Consider the following 20,728-nt stretch of genomic DNA (forward strand, 5'->3'; position numbering starts at 1 on the left):
CACTGGCCCTCATATGTGGGATCCAAACCGGGGCCCTCTGGCATCCCAAGCCAGTTCTTAACCATCACGCCACTCGGCCGGCCCCCACGTATTCTTTTTTAATAGTAGAAGAGAGGAGACTGGTTAACCAGGTCGAAGTTAAGCACAAGCTAATAATGTTCTCTGACTAAGAAAGAGGTTGTACTTCCTCCCCCCCCCACCCCCCTCCCAGTTGCCTTTTTCTCCCCAAGGTTATTATATTTGCCTAGTCAACATGGTTCTTCTCAGGATCTCCATTACCGTATATCAAAAGAAGCAACTTAGATTCATGGAAAGAGCATGTGTTTGGAAGTCAGAGACCTGAGTTCAAGTTTTGGCCCTGGGACTAGCTAGCTCTGTGACTTTGACAAATCTCTGATAGGCAGCTTCCTCATTTGTTAAAATGGAGGTAATAATGTCTACCTCAAGAGTGGTATTTTTTAGAGCATTTTTAGGTTTATAGAAAAATTGATATTCTTTAACTCCTCATCTTCCCCCCACAACAGTCTCCTCTGTTATTAACGTCTTGCATTAGTGTTCATTTGTTAAAATTGATGAGCCAACGTTGACTTTTTAACTAAAGTCCAGAGTTTATATTAGGATTCATTTATCCAAGTTAGATGTTCTTTTTTGTTTTGTTTTTAAATTTTTTTTATTGGGGAACAGTGTGTTTTTCCATCAGCTTAAAGTCAAGTAGTTGTTTCAATCTAGTTGTGGAGGGTGTTTTTCCAGGACCCATCAGATCCAAGTCAAGTAGTTGTCTTCAATCTAGTTGTGGAGGGCGCAGCTCACTGGCCCATGTGGGAATCAAACCAGCAACCTTGGTGTTAGGAGCCTGCACTACCTGAGCTAACCGGCTGCCCCAAGTTAGATGTTTTTATCATGCGTTTTCACCCCTATTGCTTGTGTCCTTTCACATTCTGTATTCCATTTTTTAAAATTGTGGTAAAAATATAATACAGAATATAAAATTTATCATCTGTTAATGGACTGAATTGGGTCCCCCACAAATTCATTTCTTGAAGCTGTAACCCCTAATGTGATTGAATTTGGAGGTAGGGCTTTTAGGAGGTAATTAAAGTTAAATGAGCTCACAAGGGTGGGGCCCTAACCCAGTAGGATTGGTGGCCTTATAAGTAGAGGAAGATAGATCTCTCTCATTTCCCCTGTGTGGATGCACTGAGGAAAGGCCTTGTGGGAACGTAATTGGCTGCCTGCAAGCTAGGAAGAGAGCTCTCACCAGGAACCAAAACAGCCGACACCTTGATCTTGGACTTTCAAGCCTCCAGACCTGTGAGAAAATTAATTTCTCTTGTTTAAGCCTTCCAGTCTGTGGTATTTTGTTAAGACAGACTAAGACATCATCTAAATCATTTCTAAGTTTACAGTTCAGTGTGTTATGTATATTCATACATACGTTGTAATGCAACCAATCTCCAGAACTCTTCATCTTGCAAAACTGAAACTATACACATTAAACAACTTCCCACTCGCTCCTCCCTCCAGCCCCTACCAATCACCGTTTTACTTTTCGTCTCTGAATTTGACTACTCTAGGTACCTCATAGAAGTTGAATCACACAGTATTTGTTTTTTTGTGACTATCTTATTTCACTGAGCATAATATCCTCAAGGTTCATCCATGTTGTAGCATGTGACAGGGTTTCCTTCCTTTTTAAGGCTGAATAGTAATCCTCTGTATGGATCACCACATTTTGTTTAGTCCATTCATCTGGCAGTGGACACTTGGGTTGCTTCCACCTTTTGGCTGTTGTGAATAATGCTTTTATGAATGTGGGTGTGCAAATCTCTCTTTGAGATCCTGCTTTCAATTCTTTGGGATATTATATACAGAGTGGAATTGCTGGATCATGTGCTAGTTCTACTTTTAATTTTTTTGAGGAACTACCATATGGTTTTCTATAGTGTCTTTATCAGTTTAGATTTCTACCAAGTGCACAGGTTTCCAATTTTTTTTTAATATCCTCGTCAGCACTTGTTATTTTCTTAATTTTTTTTATAGTAGTGTGAGGTAATATCTCATGGTTTTGATTTGCATTTCCCTGATGATTAGTGATATCGAGCATCTTTTCATTTGCTTGTTGGCCATCTGTATATCTTATTTGCAGAAATGCCTATTCATGTCCTTTACTCATTTTTTAATTGGGTTTTTTATTGTTGAATTGTAGGAGCTCTGTATATATTCTGGATAATAACCCCATATTAGATATAGGATTGGCAAATATTTTCTTTCATTACATAAGTTGTCTTTTCACTTCATTAATTGTGTCCTTTGATGCACAAACGCTTTTAATTTTGATGTAGTTCAATTTATCTAGCTTTACTTTTGTTACCTGTGCTTTTGTTTTCATATCCAAGAAATCATTGCAAAGTCCAATGTCATGAAGCTTTTCTCCTGTTTCCTTCTAAGGATTTTATAGTCTTAGCTCTTATGTTTAGGTCTTTGATCCATTTTGAGTTAATTTTTGTATATAATGTAAGGTAAGGTTCCAACTTCATTCTTTTATATGTCGATATCCAGTTTTCCCAGCACCATTTGTTAAAAAGACTGTCATTTCCCCATTGATCAGTCTTGACACCTTGTCAAAAATTATTTGGCCATCTATGCAAGGATTATTTCTCTCTGTTCTATTCCATTAGCCTGTATGTCTGTCTTTATGCCATTTTTTAAATCACTGTACACTGTTGTGATTACTGTAGCTTTATAATAAGTATTGAAATCAGGAAATGCAAGACCTCCAACTTTGGTTTTTTTGGTTTTTTTTTTCAAGATTGTTTTGGCTATTCAGGGTTCTTTAAGATTCCTTATGAATTTTAGGATGGAGTTTAGATAGGGATTGCATTAAATCTGTAGATTGCATTGAGTGATATTGACATTTTAACAATATCATCTTCCAGTTTACGAACACAGGATATCTTTCCATTTATTTGTGTCTTTTACAATTTCTTTTGGCAATGTTTTATAGTTTTCAGTGTGCAAGTATTTAGCCAAATTGATAAAGTTTATTGCTAAGTATTTTATTCTTTTTGATGTTCTTATGACTAATTTCTACTTTTGAAATTAAAAAAATTTTTAAATATTTTATTGGGGAATTGGGGGAGGGGAACAGCGATGGGGAATCGGGGGAAGGGGAACAGACAAGTTGCTGTCTTTTTGTTCTTCAGTCTAGTTGTGGAGGACGTTGCTTCACTGGCCCATGTTGGTATTATCATTGTGCTCTTCCTGGGTGAGGCAGATTGGTCGCCGGCCTCTGGACGGCTGCTCACGGTGGCTCTTGGCAGCTCACACTGGCTGCCGGCCCCTCACGCTGGCTGCCAGCCACACACGGTAGCTTACAGCAGCCTACTGCAGCAGGGGCTGCAGCCTACGCCGTCGCCAGCGACCCACGGCAGCCAAGCTCTAGGTCGAGCTGTTGTTCACCATCTTAGCTGTAGAGGGCAGTGTCACTGGCCCCCATGTGGGATCTGAACTGGGGCCCTGGTGCTCAGAGTTGGCATCCCAAGCCAGCTCTTAACCAACGCGCCACTCGGCTGGTCCTGAAAATTTTTTGAAAAGTTTTTTTACCTTTACATTTAATCTACTTGCGATTTGACTTGTTTTGGTTTGTGGTGAAATGTGTCATTTTTCTTTTTTCTTTTCCAAGTAGTAGAACGATTGTCTCAGTACCATATATTAAATAATATCTCCATTTTTCACATATTTGTCATACTGCATTTATCATATACCAAATTCCCATTTTTACCAGCATCTTTTTCCGGGTTACCTATGTTGTATTGCTGATCTGTTGATTCCTATGTTCCTTATTAAAATGGGGTGCAATTACCTCTATGTTCACTGCTGCACTGTTTACAATAGCCAAGATATGGAAGCAACCTAAGTGCCTATCAATAGATGATTGGATAAAGAAGAAGTGGTATGTATATACGAGGGAGTGTTACTCATGAGATCTTACCCTTTGCGACAAAATGGATGGACCTAGAAGGTATTATGCTAAGTGAAATAAGTCAGAGAGAGAGAGACAAATATCATATAATCTCACTTACATGTGGAATCTAAAGAACAAAATAAACAAAACAGGAACAGACTCATATACAGAGAACAAACTGATGGTTGTTTGTTCTGAGGGGTGTTAGGAGGCTGGGAGAAAAAGGTGAAGGGATTAAGAAGTACAAATTGTAGTTACAAAATAGTCACAGGGATGTAAAGTACAGCATAGGGAATATGGTCTGTAACATTGTAATAACTATGTATAGTGCCAAGTGGGTACTAGACTAACTGGGGGGATCACTTTGTAAATTGTGTAAATATCTAACCACTATGCTGTACACTTGAAATTTATGTGAAATAATATTGAATGTGAACTGTAATTGAAAAATAAAATAGAATAAAATGGGGTACAATTAGAGTCCAGCCTTGCGAGTGGCCTTACATTTAGCATTATAGAGGAGAAGATAAGTAGCCAAGCCATTTGACCTCTTTTCATTTCTCTCTGTGTCCTTAAATAGTTGGCCTGTTTACTTTCCATGCTTGTTGTCTGAAAACAAGGGGCTTCTCATTCGTTTCCTCAGCATCCGTTACATGTAGTTCATTATTTCTGTTATGCAAAATGCTTCTGCTAACCCGGAGGACCTGGAGGGTGGTGGGCCTTACGGCAGCTCAGGCCTTCTAAGAACGGTTCTCTCTCCTGCCAGATATTCGCTGGTTCGGTGGTGTGCCTCTTATTTCCTTGGGCAAGAAGACAGTGAAACAGCCAGTGTATGTAAGTACCCTGGATGAAGGGGCCTTAGCTGAATTCGGTTGAGGTGATGAATTTTCTCGTTTTATCCTATTCCTATAATTTCGTCATTTTCTTCAGTTTGCTTCAGCCGGTTGCCTCTGAGTTTACTAAGAAGTGCACGTGTTCTCTGTGTCTTTACTTATTCATTCATTTTAAGAAAAGTGTATGGAATCCTTAATGTGCTAGGCACACTCCATGTCACTGGGGATATAGATATATTAACTAGACAGACATAAACTGCAGTCCCCCAGTTGGTCTTAGTCAGAGGCAGGTCAGCAAAACAATTATCATGCAAGGTGGTAAGTGCTGTGAAGGGGAGAGGCGTTTAGGTAATTCTATCAGAGGGACACCTAATCCAGACTTGAGGGTCAGGGAAGGCCTCCCAGAGAAAACGACATCTAAGGTGACACTTAAAAATGACTGATAGTAAGTGAGATAAACGGGGTTGGGGAAGAGTATTCTGTGTGGAGGGAACAGTGTATACAGGGACGCAGAGGTGAGAGAACATGTTGGATTCCATATTATGTTGAACTAGGGTTTCTCAGCTGTGGCACTATGATGTTTTCGGCCAGGTAATTCTTGGTTGTAGGGGTTGTTGGAGAATGGTTAGCAGTATTCTTGGCCATTACCACTAGATGGCAGTAGCATCCTCCCCAGTTGTGACAACTAAAAATGTCTCCCAGCATTTGCCAAATGTCCCCTGGGGGCCAAAATTACCCCCCATTGAAAACCATCGGGTCCGCAACCATATAAAATTATTATTTTTGAAAGTCAAAGTGGTAGAATATTGGTAATTCCATGTGGTTCAGCCTAATAGTCGTGATGGCTTAGTAACAGAGTTTGGGGTGGTGAGGGATGCGATCGGACCATAGTGGGCAAAGGCAAATCAGAAAGGTCTTGGCAGCCACCTGAGCAGATATTCGTTCTGACTGTAGGAAGTATTTAGGTGAACCTTCCAATGTGGAGAGCCCTTGAGAAGTGGGTTCTTTAAGAAGCTTTCTGAAAACAGACAATGCCGTTCTCTCAATTTTATCATGGGGTGTGTGTGTGTGTGTGTGGTGGCCTGCTTTCCTTGCTTCTCACCCTCCCTCCATCCTTTCCTCCTTTGCTCCCTTCCTGTTTCCCTTCTTTTGTCCCTCCTTCCCTCCCTCCCTTTCTCTCTTTCTCTGACTCTTTCTGTTTCTGTCTCTCTCAACAATTACTTAAACATGTGTTATAATTTCTTACAGGTTGTAGATGTATCCAAAGGAATTGTTAATGCAATTAAGGAGCCAGATGCCAGAGGAAAAACTTTTGCCTTTGTTGGGTAGGTGGCTAGACTTTAAAATTGTGCTACCTGTTGGGCCGGCCGAGTGGCTCAGTTGGTTAAGAGCTCACTTGAGAGTGTGAGCTCTGAGCAACAGGGTCACCGATTCGATTCCCAGCCTGAGCTGAGCTGCCACTGAGCTGCCAACAGGTGGCAGGATGGCTCAGCTAAAAAAAAAAAAAAATTGTGCTACTTGTTAAAATGAAGGAGTCAAGATGCTTTACAACAATAATTTTTAAACGTGTCACTAACAGATTTATTCATTGCATTTTTATAGTGTCTTTCTTCCGCTGGATTCGTTCCAGAAACCTTACTCCCTTAGCCCTTAGGCCAGTGTGTCCCCAAGAGCTGCCCAAAGGCCACCACCAGTATCAGAGTCTCCTGAATGCTGCTTACCTTCAATCAGAATTTGAGGGGACTTGGGCATCTGCTCTAATACGTGGTTTTTCTGTCGCCAAAGTCTGAGAGCCTCCGCCCTAAACTATTACATATACTTAGTCCACTGACCCCAAAGATGATTTTGTACTACTCCAGTGGTTTTTAATGTATAAAAGAATATTTTTATAAATTCTAAAACACAAAACAGTTTTAGGGAGTAAGTACAGTTGCAAAATCAAAGTAATTTTGATAGAGTATCTTAATGCCCCAAAAGGCTGGAGATGACTGGTTTTGGGTACAGTTGCTAATGGTGTGAAGACTGATCTTTTGTTACATGCTCTCTTCATTGAAATTTGCTCTCCAGAAAAATGGGACACAGTCGAGCTGTGTGCCTTACCTGAAATTGTTATATTATGTCACAGCTAGGTTTAGGACCTTTTGACTGAAGTCACTAAGACTAAAGAACTAAGTCTCAGCCTACCAAATTCGAAAGTACCAAATCTGCTTAATAATTGGCTCGGAACTCTGTCATTCTGTGAAGGAAACTGGTGATACCTGATGTGGGGATTGGATTCAACAATGAAGGGGAAGCCTAACTCCTGGGAAATAATTTTCTTTCTAGAGAAAAGACATTTTTAACTCTAAGCCAGATGGATAGGTATTTATTTACAGGATTATGAATACATACATTGTTATGTTTCACTATTACAAATTTAGTTTAGTGTAAAAAAATTTTTTTTGGTGCAAAAAAACTGTATTGTGTTTTCATGTCAACTAGCTGCTATACGATGTATGTCTCTGTTTGAGTTCTTAATTCGGTACATTAGCATGCAGTCTGTTTTATGCACCAAAAAATGTGTTTAGCACAGGTTCCATAAAACACTGGATTCAGAAGACATCAGGCTTTACTTAAGAGGTCATTAGACCAGGATTCCAAGGAATAATTGAACGGAAATGGCTTTACGAATCTTGCTTGCTTAATACTCAGTGGGGATGACTCTGGGATGAGTTAGCCATTTTCTTCTCTCGTTTAGCCCAGCCACTCCAGCCTCCTTGCTAGGCTCCTCTAAGTCATACTTGTTTGGCACAGTGATGGGACAAGTAATGCCAGACATGGCAGTGTAGGCATTTTTCCCAGTGAAATTGTAAAAACGCATCTACACTTCCCTTTTTGTCTCTTCAGCTCCAGGGGAAAACTTTGCTTGTTTCCCCAATACTTTGAGGCTAAGGCAGAGACATAAGATCTTCATTTTACTTCAGTTTTTTCATAGTTATTAATTATATGATATTGGTCCATTCTGCTTATCATTCATTCACTAAATACCTATTGATACACACACACACACACACACACACACACACACACACACTTATACATACACAATATGAGAACTAGTAATAAACAAGTTCAGCAAGATCACAAGGCACAAGATAAACATATATAAATAAATTTCCATAGGTTAGGAAATGAACAATCTGAAAATAAATTTAAGAAAATAATTTTATTCACAGCATCAAAAAGAATAAATTACTTCGGTATAAATTTAACAAGAGGAGTACAGGACCTGTACACTGAAAATTATAGAACACTGCTGAAGGAAATTAAGGAAGACCGAAATAAATGGAAAGACATATCATGTTCATGGACTGGAAAAGTCAATATTGTTAAAATGTCATGTTTCTACAAATTGATCTGTAATATATATTCAACTTAATCCTATCAAAATAGGGTTTTTTGCAGAAATTGACAAATTGGTTCTAAATTTATATGGATATGCAAAAGACCCACAGTAGCTGAAACCATTTTGACAAAGAGAATAAGGTTATAGCACTTCAGCTTCCGAACTTCAAAACTTACTCTAAAGCTACAGTGATCAACTGTGGCACTGTCATAGAATAGACATATAGATCAGTGAAACAGACTTGATAGTCCAGAAATAAACCTCTATGTTTATGGACAGTTAGTTTTTGACAAAGGTGCCGTAACACTTCAAAGGGGAAAAGAGTCTTTTCAACAAATGGTACTGGGATATCCATGTGCAAATAGATGAACGTTGACTCTTACTTTACACAATACATGGAAAAAAAATCAACTCAAATCAGAGACCTAAATGTAATTGTTAGAACTCTGAAACTTTTGAAAGAAAAATAAAAAACTTCCTAGACCTTAGGTTAGGCAAAGATTTTTTGGCTATGACAAAAACATATTCCATAAAAGAAATAAAAAAATGGATAAATTAGGCTACATCAAAATTAAAGACTTTTGTACTTCAAAAGACACGATTAAGAAAATGATAAAAAGGCAAGTGAGGAGATCATCAGCTAAAAGGCAGGATGGAGTAGATCAGAGAGGTATATGGAAAATACGAGGCCAGAGAAAAAGAAATACTCTTTGAGGAGAACAAGAAAAGAGCACGCCTTGGAGAGAACAGGATTGCAAGGGCAGGACTGAATTCTCCATTTGAAGGTCGTGATCCAAAATAAAAGGTGAAGCCAGCTAGCCCAATTGTGCTTTCTCTACAACTCTGTCTTTCTAGGGGTTCAGCACAGAGAAGGTAGATACTTGAATTAACCAGAGAAGGGGGTTTGCGCTGGGATAGTGGAGAGAAAGCTGGGGGACCAGGTTTTGCTGAGGACACTTGCAAAGGAATGACTGTGAACTCTAAGCTGGGAAGGACACAGCTTTGGTGTGCCTTTCTCTGTGAGCGGGGGCCCTAAAACCAGTCTTTAAGTCACACTTAATGAAACAAAGTTCTTTAGAACAGCTGAAAAGCAAGTGAATTGCATATAATTACATATGTTACCCGTGGTACCAGTATGGCTTGTCACCATAAAGACTGCAGATTGTCCTTTGGCAGAGCATATGTCACATGCCCTGCAGTAACTTGACACATCCTTCTGAAACGTGAAGGAAGCTATTTGAGGGCTTTGTCAGATATTTCCCCTAGCTGATATTTTCTTTTCTTTTCTTTCTTTCTTTCTTTCTTTCTTTCTTTCTTTCTTTCTTTCTTTCTTTCTTTCTTTCTTTCTCTCTTTCTCTCTCTCTCTCTCTCTCTCTCTCTCTCTCTCTCTTTCTTTCTTTTTGCAAAAATGTTAGAATGATGAGGTTCTCACTAAATTATTTTCATTTAGCTCTCAGCTATCACAGGCTTTCTGAGGTAAAAGGGATTAATAAAGTGGGTAAAGAGATATTAAAATGTATTATACGCAATAATAATTATTAAAGCTAGGCTATTCAGATACAGAAATGTTCAGATCAATGAAATGGAATAGAAAGTTCAGAAACAGTCTCAAATATATATAAGAATATAGTATACGATAAGGGTGGCATTTCAAAATAGGGGGAAAGGACAGATTATTCAATAAACAGTGTTACATCCTTACCTTAGAATAATACAAAAATATGTTGTAGCAGGAATTTATGGATTAAAAAAACAATTTAAAACCATTAGTAAAAATATGTGGAAAGTTTTGTCACTAGTGACTATAGAGGGATTTTCTAAATATAAAACCAAACCATAAAGTAAAAAAAAATTAGTGGCTTTGATTAAGTGAAATGTTTAAACTTTTGTATGTCACAAAACAACTAAACATGAAAAGGTAGAATACAAACAATAAAAGATATTTCCAACTATATCATTAAAATGTAAAGAACGCTTACAAATCATTCTCACGGACAGGGACTCCAGGAGGAATGAGAGGAAAGAAAGAAGTGCAAATGGCCAGAAATGTATGAAGAAAAAGATTAATCTTTAGTACTGAAGTAATGCTAAGTAAAACATTGAGGTACCTTATTACCTGGCAGATTGGCAAATTTTGTTTATTTTTTTGTGACTAAACTCATTTTTGGTGAGGGGGCTACTAGTTTTTATGTAAATTGATATAACCTTTTTGGAAGGCAGCATGGAAGTATTCAATAAAAGCCTTAAAATTGCAAAATATACTTTGAGCCAGTTCCACTTCTAGAATGCATTATAAATATATAATTATGGATAAGTACAAATATTTGCTACAAGACTGTTTATTAATGCAGTGTTTTTTAAAAGAAAAATATTTATGTAGCTTAAATATCCAAAAACTTGAAATTGGTAAAATAGCGAGGTCACATGCAGTGCAGTCTATGCAGCCATTAAACATGCACTAAAGTATCCAATGACTTTGAGAGACGATTGCGAGTTAGTGTTACATGAAAAAGACATTACAGAATAGGATGAACTGTGTAATCTTACATTTATAAAAATAAAAATGTGTATGTAAGGGGGTGAGAAAGATATGTATTAAATATAGTAATTTCATTTTTTGTGAGATTAGGATGGTTTTTATTTGTGCTAGTCAGTATTTACTACAGTGCGTATGTGTTCCTTTTTCATCAGTGCTATTTTGTTAACACATTGTGGACCGGTGATGCAGATTTGCGTCTATATATTACAGCTGTGCAAGACGGATAACGCAAATCTGCGTTTTTAACACACACTTGGTTTCTGCGCCCTATATACACTTGAACTACACAATACATGGAGCCTTTCTCTGAATGGCCCTGCTGACGAATGTTTATAGAACCGTGACCTCATTCCGAGTTAATGATCTGTGATATAGAGAACAAACAGCTCTGTATTTTCCTCTGTTGTTCTGCTCTGCATTTAGTCAACATTCAGATTTCAATCCCTTTATACCCATGATGGAAAGACGTAAATCTTACAGGAAAAAATATCTTATAGAAGATGAAATTTCAGCGGAATTGTTGGCGGACACATTATCTGATGTTCCTTACAACGCTGATAGCGACAGTGAAAATGACAGTGACTCTTCTATTATTGGAAATAGGCAAAACAAAATTGTGCATCCTTTACCGAGTTACAGTGACAGTGAACAAAGTGCAAATGAAGGTAACAATGACAGTGACACACTAGATTCGGCAGTTTCCACGTGGGTAAAAACAGATAAAACACCAGATTTAGGGCCATTTACCAGAAACCCAGGGGTGAAACAAATTCCCTCTCACCCGACGAAAGTATCACAAGTAACAGGACTCTTTCTTGGAGACAGATTCTTTGATATGTTGTGTGAGGAAACGAATCTATATTGCTCACAAAATCAGGAAAAGTATGTCACTGGTTCTAAGGGGTTGAAATGGTCAGATGTCACTGTAGCAGAAATGAAAACATTTTTTTCAATAATTATTCTAATGGGGCAAGTCAGGAAAGATAAACTAAATGATTATTAGTCTACAGATCCGTTTTTAGATACTCCTATTTTCAGGAAACTTATGAGCTGTAATAGATTTGAGCAAATTTGGTGGTGTTTACATTTCAACAACAATGAACTTCTGCAACAATCAACTAACAGCCTTTTCAAAATTCACCCCTTATTGGATTTTTTCCTTGAAAGATTTCAGACTATTTATAAGCCAAATCAACAACTTTCCTTAGATGAAGCAATGATTCCTTGGAGGGGTAGGCTTTGTATACAAACATATAACCCGGGGAAACTTATAAAGTATGGCTTACTTGTTCGTATGGTCACTGAAAGCACCTCAGGCTATGTCTTGAATTTAGAAATTTATGCTGGTGTAGGAAAAAAATTACAGGAAACTATTTTCACACTTTTGGAACTTTATCTTGATCAAAATTACCATGTCTACCAAGACAAATATTACAATCGTGATAATTGCTGAAACTCTCCTTTCAAGACAAGTTAGAGTATGTGGAACAATCAGAGTGAACAGGGGTCTTCCTTCAGAAATGAAAACTGAATCACAGTCTCTGAAACATGGCGAAACTGCATTCAGAAGAAATGGTGAAATTCTTCTTCAATCCTGGAGGGATACTCGTGTTGTCAACATGATTTCCACAATTCACGATTCAACAATGGTTGATGTTCCATGGAGAAATGAAGTAAAGAAAAAACCTATTTGTATTTTTCGGTATAATATGTTCATGAAGGGTGTTGATACGGCAGATCGGTACTTGTCTTATTATTCTCTCTTGAGAAAAACAGTGAAGTGGCCAAAGAAAGTTGCATTTTGGCTTATAAATTGTGCACTTTTCAATTCTTTTCGAATCTATCAAAAACTAAACCCTACGTCAAAAATGAGGTACGGAGAATTTCTGCTACAAGTGACAAAAGACGGGGCTACAGATAAGGTGGAGACAGACTCAGACACAGACACAGACGCAGCACACCCAGGAACATCAACCCAAACCCCTCGTGTGCCTCATGAGGACCCCCTTGGGAGACTTTCAGGTGATATGTGCAAACGTGTGCTAGAGAAAATTGTTGGAAGTGAATGGGGTAAAAGAAAATAACCTGCTAGGAGGTGCCATGTTTGTGCTGCCCACAAAAAAAGAGGTGAAACTCAGTACATCTGCAAGTTCTGCTTAGTGCCACTCCACAAGGGGGAATGTTTCCAGAGGTATCACACCCTCAAGCACTAGGAGGGTCTTTGGTGAGCATTTCCTGAAAATTTCAGTTCACAAAAATAGTTAGCAAATTTGTTATAAATTTTTAAAGAAACACAGTATAAAAGTTGATTTCAATGGTTTAAACCCCGGGAACATGCATTTAAACAACTTGAATGCCCCGTCCTCAGTGTGTTAAGGTAAAGGAGAAAGCTCGCAGGAGCGCGTCATGTGCGTGCGGTGCCTCTTCTTCCCGCAGGCCCAACCGGTACCTCCTCTTCGACCTGGTGCAGTACGTCTTTGGCATGGCTCACAGGCCCTTCCTCCCATACCCTCTGCCGCATTTTGCCTACAGGTACGTGAATACTTCTTTTTGTGCCTTCTAAAATAGAGCAAACGATACATTTGTTGGTAGCGCTCTCATTTAGATTATAGGGAGTATGTCCCAGACGGGGAATTCTCCGAATCTCTAACTAGGATGTGCTCCTGATCATTGACGTTAGTCTAGGAAAGAAGCAGAGGACATCTAAGGAAAGGAAATGTAGAAGATCGTGGATGCGAAAAACAGGGTGTTGAAAGGTTAAATCTGCAGTTCTTCAGATTCTGCAGTTCAAAACCAATGAGTGTGAATTTGGTGAGGTGTTTTGCTTGGCAGTTAGTTAAAGGAGCAGTCAGGTTTCCCTCTGTTTCATACCCCTCACCTAGAAGTGGCCAAGGGACCCTTCTTTATGTAACTCATCCGGTCACACAGCTGGGGAAGGAGCCAGGTTGATTCAGACGGGGCCTGTGGTCGCCGTATCTTCTTTTCCTGCTTCTTGATCCACGTCTCCCCTTTGTAGGTTTACAGTCTCAGAATTACGTCACACGCTAGTGGTCTCACGACGGATACTTTCACATCCAGTTTGCCAGAGATTAATTTGTAAACCAGCATGGCAGTTCATGCTTTATTCATTTGTTCATTTATTCGCTCAATAAATATTTCTTGAATGCCTTCTGTGTCATAGGCAATGCATTTAGGGACTCAAGATGTTACAGTAAACCATCTAACAGGTATCATAAAAATAGACCATTAGAATGCAGTGTGGTGATGATGTTTATTGAGATGTTCTGTTGTATTTTCAGGCTGCCTGCCTCTTCATTTATACTCATGGTGACTCCAGAGTAGGTAGGGAAGAGTATAGTGTGAGTGAAAGAGGTCAGAGTGTGAGGAATCCCTCCATTTGAAGGACCAGCAGAATAAGAAGTTTATCAAGGAAGCTGAAAACGGGTAATCAAATGCTTTAGTGAAAAATGAAGACAGTTTGGAAGCCTAGACACCAAAGGAAAGGGAATGTTTTAAGGAGAGAATGACTGCTTTAAGAAGGGGAGCATTGCTGTTTGTCCACATCTGTATCTCCAGTACCTAGAGCAATACTGGGCACACAGTAGGCACTCTTAATATTTGTGGAATAAAAAGCTGCAGAAAAGTCAAATAAGATAAAGGACTAAAAAGTATCCACTGGATACTACTCACTTAGTAGTGAGGTCGTTTGTTTTCATTGCAGTGGACGGAGGGGGTGTAAGCCATATTGCTGAGACCTACTTTCTCGGTTCTACCTAAAATAGAGTTCTCATGGAGTTGGCATATGCACGTGGCATGGCCCACAGAGGACACTAAAATAGATGCGAGAGATAATCTGTTAGCATAGAACGAGAGCAGAGAGTTGAAGGTTTGTAAGGGGTGTTTATTAAGCTCTGTTAGCCCAAATAACGTGCTTTTTCTGCCATTGGAACAGCTTGTCTGGAAGGTGAGGCTTTATATGTTCCTGGAGAAATGCTGACCAATCTTCAGCTTTTTCATTTTTTTTTATGCCGCCACATGTTGGAATGTTCTGTAAGTTTTTACAAAGCTGTGGAACCTTGTGTTCAATGACTTTTCACATAGAGGCCCACTAGGTAATCAGATGAAAGCAGAGCTGGCCTGGCTGTAGTGATGGACGACATTCAGAGCATATACCCCCAGCCCTTGCCCCCAGTCCTCTCTGGGGACTGCAAGGAGCTCCTAGGGTACCTTGTGTGCTAGCTTCACACCCACCGCACTGAGGGTACTGAAGACAGGAACTCGATGACAGATAAGGGAAACCCTCAGTTTTTATTAGAGCGAAGAGATGGCATTAGCCATGGCTGGAGCCCCTCTTGTCCTGGTTTTTGTGTTGGTATTGGCTTCCTGACTTAACTCGTAGATCTTAGGCTTCTCCTTACTTTTGGTTCCCTTGGGGCCCCTGCTTTTAAGGATTGTAATTTATATCTCGCACACTACTCGGTTTGCCCTGCATCCTTAACAGGAGGATATTTGAATGTCGGAGGCTTAAATTAGATTGAGTTTCAGACTTCACTGAATGTTGGATCTTTTTTGTTTTGTTGCTGGTGGTAGCTTTACTTTATTTTAGTTTTTAGTTTTCAAGATGCGTTGTCGAGGCGTGCCAGCAGTTACAGCGGTGAGGTTGGGTTAGCTGGAAAGGAAGGTAACCACAGGTTATGGTCCCAGGATGTTGGTTATTTTCTTTAAAAACATATTGAGTGAATTCCCGCCTCTACAGCAGCCTCGCTTCCTGTGGTTCTCCTAGGCCAGCTTGCGTATCGGGCTTAGAGACACTTACCACATGTGCCATGTTTATTTCTTTGTCCAGATTGGTGGCACGACTCTTTGAAATAAGTCCGTTTGAGCCCTGGACCACGAGGGATAAAGTGGAGCGGGTGAGTACGAGTATGGTGACTTCCGGCCGGGTTGATGCTGGGCTGAGAGCTGCAGAGGTGGTTAAGCTAGTGAAAGAAGAGAAGCCAGAGCATAGAGACGGAGAAGTTAGAATTCCTTTTTGTTGGCTTGCTTCCTTGGTTACGTCCATGCATATCTGTTCTCATCTCTCAGGTCAGCCCCTCCACTTGTGTACTCATTCAGGGTGTGGCGGCTCCATTACCTTCTCTCTGGCGTTATCAATTTTCTTTACCTGTCGGATGCTTCTTATCGTATACAAACATGCCTTAAGAGCCCCACTTTTATTAAAAGGCAAAGTCCTCTGATCCCACCCTGTTTGTCTGTGTCCCTTTGTGTCACAACTCCTCAGAAGAGCTCTTGACAGTTTCTTATGTCATTCTTTCTTTAACCCACTCCATTCACGCTTTTATTCCCATTTCTCCCCAAGAACTGCTGTTTTCAGAGTCACCTGTGATCTCCATTCTGTCAATTCCAATAGTCAGTTCTCTGACCTCATCTCCCTCCATCTATGAGGTGCTGTCTGCTTCAAACCCTGAACGTCCATTTCTTTCTGGCCATTCCCTTGCTTTTTCTCCTCCCATTAGGCCCTGCTTTCAGTCTGCTTCCTAGTTCACTCTCTTCCTGATCTCTAAATATTGGGAGACCTAAAGGCTGTGTCCTCAGCTCGTCTCCATGTTTACTCATTCTCTAAATGACCCTCACCTGGTCCCATGCTCCTGCTGCTGTCTGTAAAGCCCATGGCTGCAAATTTACCTCCAGCCCCGAATTGCATCCCCCCTCCCAACCCAGCTGCAGTCTCTCTTATTAATTTAGATATGTTACAGCCATCTGAAATATAACATGTCCCTAAATAGAATTGTAAACCTGCCTCTCTTATCACAATTAATGGTATCACTACTATCTCTGTTGCTCAAAAATGTAGGGACTGACCCCCCCCCCCGGGTTTCTCCCTTTCCTATCCAGTCTTGAACTAAATCAGTACTCTCCAATAGAACTATCTGCAGTGATGGAAGTGTTTTATAATCTACGATGTCCAACATGTAACCACTAGCAACATGGGATTACCGAACATTTGAAATGGGACTTGCGTGACTGTAGAAATAAGATTCGAATTTTATTTAATTTTAATTAATTGATATTTAAATCACCACATTTGGTTAGCAGCTACTGTATCGGACATCACAGCTCTGGGCCGTCAGCAAGTGTAATTCTGGTAACCCTCAAAATACAGAGAGTGTCAAAAAAATGTATACACATTTTAAGAAAAGGAAAAACCTGTATTAAAATTATGCTGATGGTAACCATTTTAAGTACCTCTTGAAATTGCAGAAGTCAAACGTGACTTGTAGTCATCGTTTATTATCAGTGTATGTTGAGTATCACAATTTTAATAGTTTTTTCCTTTCTTAAAATGTGTATACATTTTTTTGGTACCCTCTGTATGCCATATCTTACAATGTCTCCATCTTCCTACCTTTTCATTCAGCTTTTTATTATGAAAATGTTTATAATAGTGTTGAAATTTTCAACTTACAGAAAGCTAAAGGAAATCATTGTCTCCACTCTACTGACTTCACTCCGAGGGGGTAGAATCTTCCTTCTTACTCTCTTGACCAGCCTCCGACTGCCTCTGTCCCTCCACAGCGTTTGCAGCGCCGAAGCTCTGGCTCTTCCCATCTTGCTGTCTCTGCTGCTCACCTTCCTCATGGGGCATTTGCCCACTGCATGTAGAAGTGTTTCTAGGGAGGATACAAAATAAAATAAAAACACTAGACCATCTCTACTTTTGAAGACCTAGTCACCTTTTATCAACAGGAAGCAGCCAAATAATCCTCTGAATGTTACCTAAAAGTTAAAATATAGAGAAGATGAAAAAAATAGTCCTTAGAGAAGATGAAAAAAATTTCACAGGCTGGAAAGCTAAGACCATTTTCAAGGTGACCCTTCTGTATTTATGAAAGATGGGGCAGGAGAACTGATCGTCACAGCACTTCAGTGTATCTTACACTGATGTGCCTCTTACACTTATAATTGAAAAAGTGTTGGTACAGGAGGTGGAATGGGTTTTCAATTTGGTTTGGGGGCTGCTTGACAGCACTCTGGTGAGAGATTGCCGACTTTGGAGGGTGAGAGGTTAAAGGATTGATGCTGCTCTGTGTGCAATCGATTCTTCCCATGTGCTTTTGGATATGGGATCATTTTCCTTCCCTACAAACAAGATGGGTTTGGACTTTTAGGTCTACACTGAACCTTAGTCAAAGGTTAAGTATTAGCTGAAGCACAGAGGTTAACGAATTATCTTTTAATGAGCAAGGACAAATGCTAATGATCTTCTTAATTCAACTAAGGCAGGAAGCCTGTTCTCAAAGCACAGGCACGGGGAGAATCGGGGAGAATTGGGGAACAGGTTAGCTCTGCTTTAGCCCTGCTTTGTTCTTAATCCCCCCTATAAAGTCACCCCTGACAAATGTGGTGACTTGTGCTTCTCCACTCTAGATTTATTTCCCTTCATCTGTAAAATGACTCACCTAGAACCAGTGTTCTGTGCTCATGGCTAGTGCTGGGCACCTTTGAGCTGATATTTTGTGGACCTGCCTTTTTTCCCAAAAACCCTTTTCCTGTGGTCTTTGAGCCAGTTCCAGGAATTAAACACTGCCACATCCATATGCTTTGAAAACAGGGAAGTCTCACTCATGGGACTCAGACCAGCTTGAGCATGGAAGGGCTTGCTTGGTGCTCTCTGCCAAGTTTTCAGTGCTTTCTGTGATTCTTTGTTTATTCAAAGGTTCACATCACAGACATGACCTTGCCTCACCTGCCTGGCTTGGAAGACCTTGGCATTCAGGCCACACCCCTGGAGCTGAAGGCCATCGAGGTGCTGCGGCGTCATCGCACTTACCGCTGGCTGTCCTCTGAAATGGAAGACGTGAAGCCAGCCAAGACTGTTAATTTTTAGTGGCCCCTGAGCTGCTGCTGGTTTGGGTGTCATTTGGGTCACCTGGCTAGAGCCCAGCCCACTTTCATCAGAGTATCCTATAAATAGTAAATAAGATCTCTCTATTAAAACATGTGAGGTTATATTCTGCAGCAGCGTTTTCCTTCTCGATTTATAACATGAGAAATTCAGCCATTTAGAATTTGAGCATAATTTTCTTTAAATATGTATGTTTAGTAATGACATATATATCATTGATCCTCTGAAATGCTGAAGGATTTGAACTTCCTATGTCAAGCCACTTCTAGCTAATGTTAGGGAAGACAGGGACCCCTTTTTAATGTCAGAATATTGTGACGACCATAAGAGGATATATTGTTTTTTTACTATTTGTTAATTGAAAAAATATACAATGTTCCATAACTAATCTGAATTTATTTTTTAAAATGTATCTTAATGACATCTACATACATTTAAGAAATAATACATCCAAGTTAGACATGGTCTGTAGACATGTTTTCTCAGCCTACATACAGTAATTCTATGGTCCTCTGCTTGGAGCTGGACTACCTGAGGCCTCTATCCTGCTGTTAGGACAGCACCTGGAAGATTTCAGACACGTGGGTGTAGAAAGATCCTCTCCCATGGCAGAGGACGTGCCCCATTACAGCCTCTCTGCAGTAATGGCCGGTGCTTAGGAATTAGGACTTCTGTGTAAGTTGTTAATATCGCTGCTGCCAAGATCCAGGTGAACAGTTGGTTTAGTGTCATCAAAGTCCTCAGTACAGTATGATTAAAAACCCATAATTTGAGGTGAAGCCAACACAGCATCATCCTAGAGCATCATCATTCTGCCGCGGTTCCTCCCCTTGATCTGCGGGATGGGAATGTCAGTGAGAACTCTGCTCAGTTTCAGTAATGCCCGTCTTGTTCTTAAGAAAGTAAAGAACATGAACATTGGAGATGAGTTCTCTACCTTCCCTTCTCTGTGTACTCCGGGATCTTTGGTCCCCAAACGGACGAAAGTGTGCTATTAAAAGTGTGGGCCCTGGACCAGCAGTTTCAGCATCACCTGGGAGCTTGTTGGGAGTGCAGAACACCAGGCCCCGCCCCAGGCCTGTGGAGTCAGTGTCTGCATTTTATTTTATTTATTTATTTTTTTATTATTATTTTATTTTTTTTAGCTGAGCCATCCTGCTACCTGTTGGCAGCTCAGCGGCTGCTCAGCTCGGGCTGGACTCGAACCGCTGTTGCTCAGAGCTCAAACTCTTGAGCGAGCTCTTAACCAACTGAGCCACTCGGCCGGCCCTCAGTGTCTGCATTTTAAATAGGTCCCTGGAGACTTGTATGCACCTTGGTGTGAAAAGTATCCATGTATACAAGTGCTCTGTCAGAGTAGAGCCATTTCTGTTATTAATTCAGGTGGCCGAGCCCCTTTCTCTAGAGAAAGGGCCCAGGAATTTATTTTTATTAAACATGCTTCTTGATTCTCATGCATACGAATGTGAGATTCAGTGTTCTACAGAAAGGAGCCCAACTTAAGCTTCACTTTTGTTCTTCAGTTCTCTCTCATTATTTCGGGTGGTACTCCTGCTGGTCCTAAGCCAGCCAGTAGGCACACAGAGGAGTGGATTTGACTTGAAATAATAATTCCATAATGTGCAGCGTCTTACAGTGCCTGCATGTTCTGGCAAGGTGGTTTCTCATCTCATCATGTCATGATGCTGCACACTGACTTCCTCTAAAACCATAATTCAGCCAGGACAGTTTCTCTTTCTTGTCACACACCCCATGTCCCTTTGAATAATGCCTCTCTTATCTGAATGTGAAATTCATAGCTGCTGTATAACTTATCTAACATAATCAAAATATAATGTCTTATAGAAACAAGAAATTAAGGGAAGTAATACACAATGAAATAACACACACTCCAGTATATTGATATGTGAGCACGGCCACACTGAAGCCATAATGAAGGTATCTACTGCCTGCAGCCATATGGATATCACAGAGGACGCCAATGTAAACAGGTCTGATATGGGAAGGAGGGATTTTATTGGTCATATAAACACCAATTGTGAGCACCATTGCTATTCATGATGATGCCAGCTCCTGGATTAGCGGACAGCTGGGTTTTTTT

At 40.1% G+C, this 20,728-nt stretch overlaps 1 protein-coding gene across 1 annotated transcript in view; it reads left to right on the forward strand.

The window, feature by feature from the left end:
* The window catches only part of NDUFA9 (NADH:ubiquinone oxidoreductase subunit A9), a 37,021-nt gene extending 18,006 nt beyond the window's left edge, over positions 1 to 19,015 (forward strand). The window contains exons 7-11 of the mRNA XM_019661029.1: positions 4,731 to 4,798; positions 6,046 to 6,122; positions 13,158 to 13,253; positions 15,568 to 15,634; positions 18,439 to 19,015. Coding sequence (XP_019516574.1) covers positions 4,731 to 4,798; positions 6,046 to 6,122; positions 13,158 to 13,253; positions 15,568 to 15,634; positions 18,439 to 18,609 — 479 coding nt within the window. The 3' untranslated portion in view covers positions 18,610 to 19,015. The remainder of the gene's footprint in view (positions 1 to 4,730; positions 4,799 to 6,045; positions 6,123 to 13,157; positions 13,254 to 15,567; positions 15,635 to 18,438) is intronic.
* Positions 19,016 to 20,728: the final 1,713 nt, after the last annotated feature.

This window comes from Hipposideros armiger, unplaced genomic scaffold (genome assembly GCF_001890085.2).
Source record: "Hipposideros armiger isolate ML-2016 unplaced genomic scaffold, ASM189008v1 scaffold_332, whole genome shotgun sequence".
In the NCBI taxonomy this organism is placed as follows: Eukaryota; Metazoa; Chordata; class Mammalia; order Chiroptera; family Hipposideridae; genus Hipposideros; species Hipposideros armiger.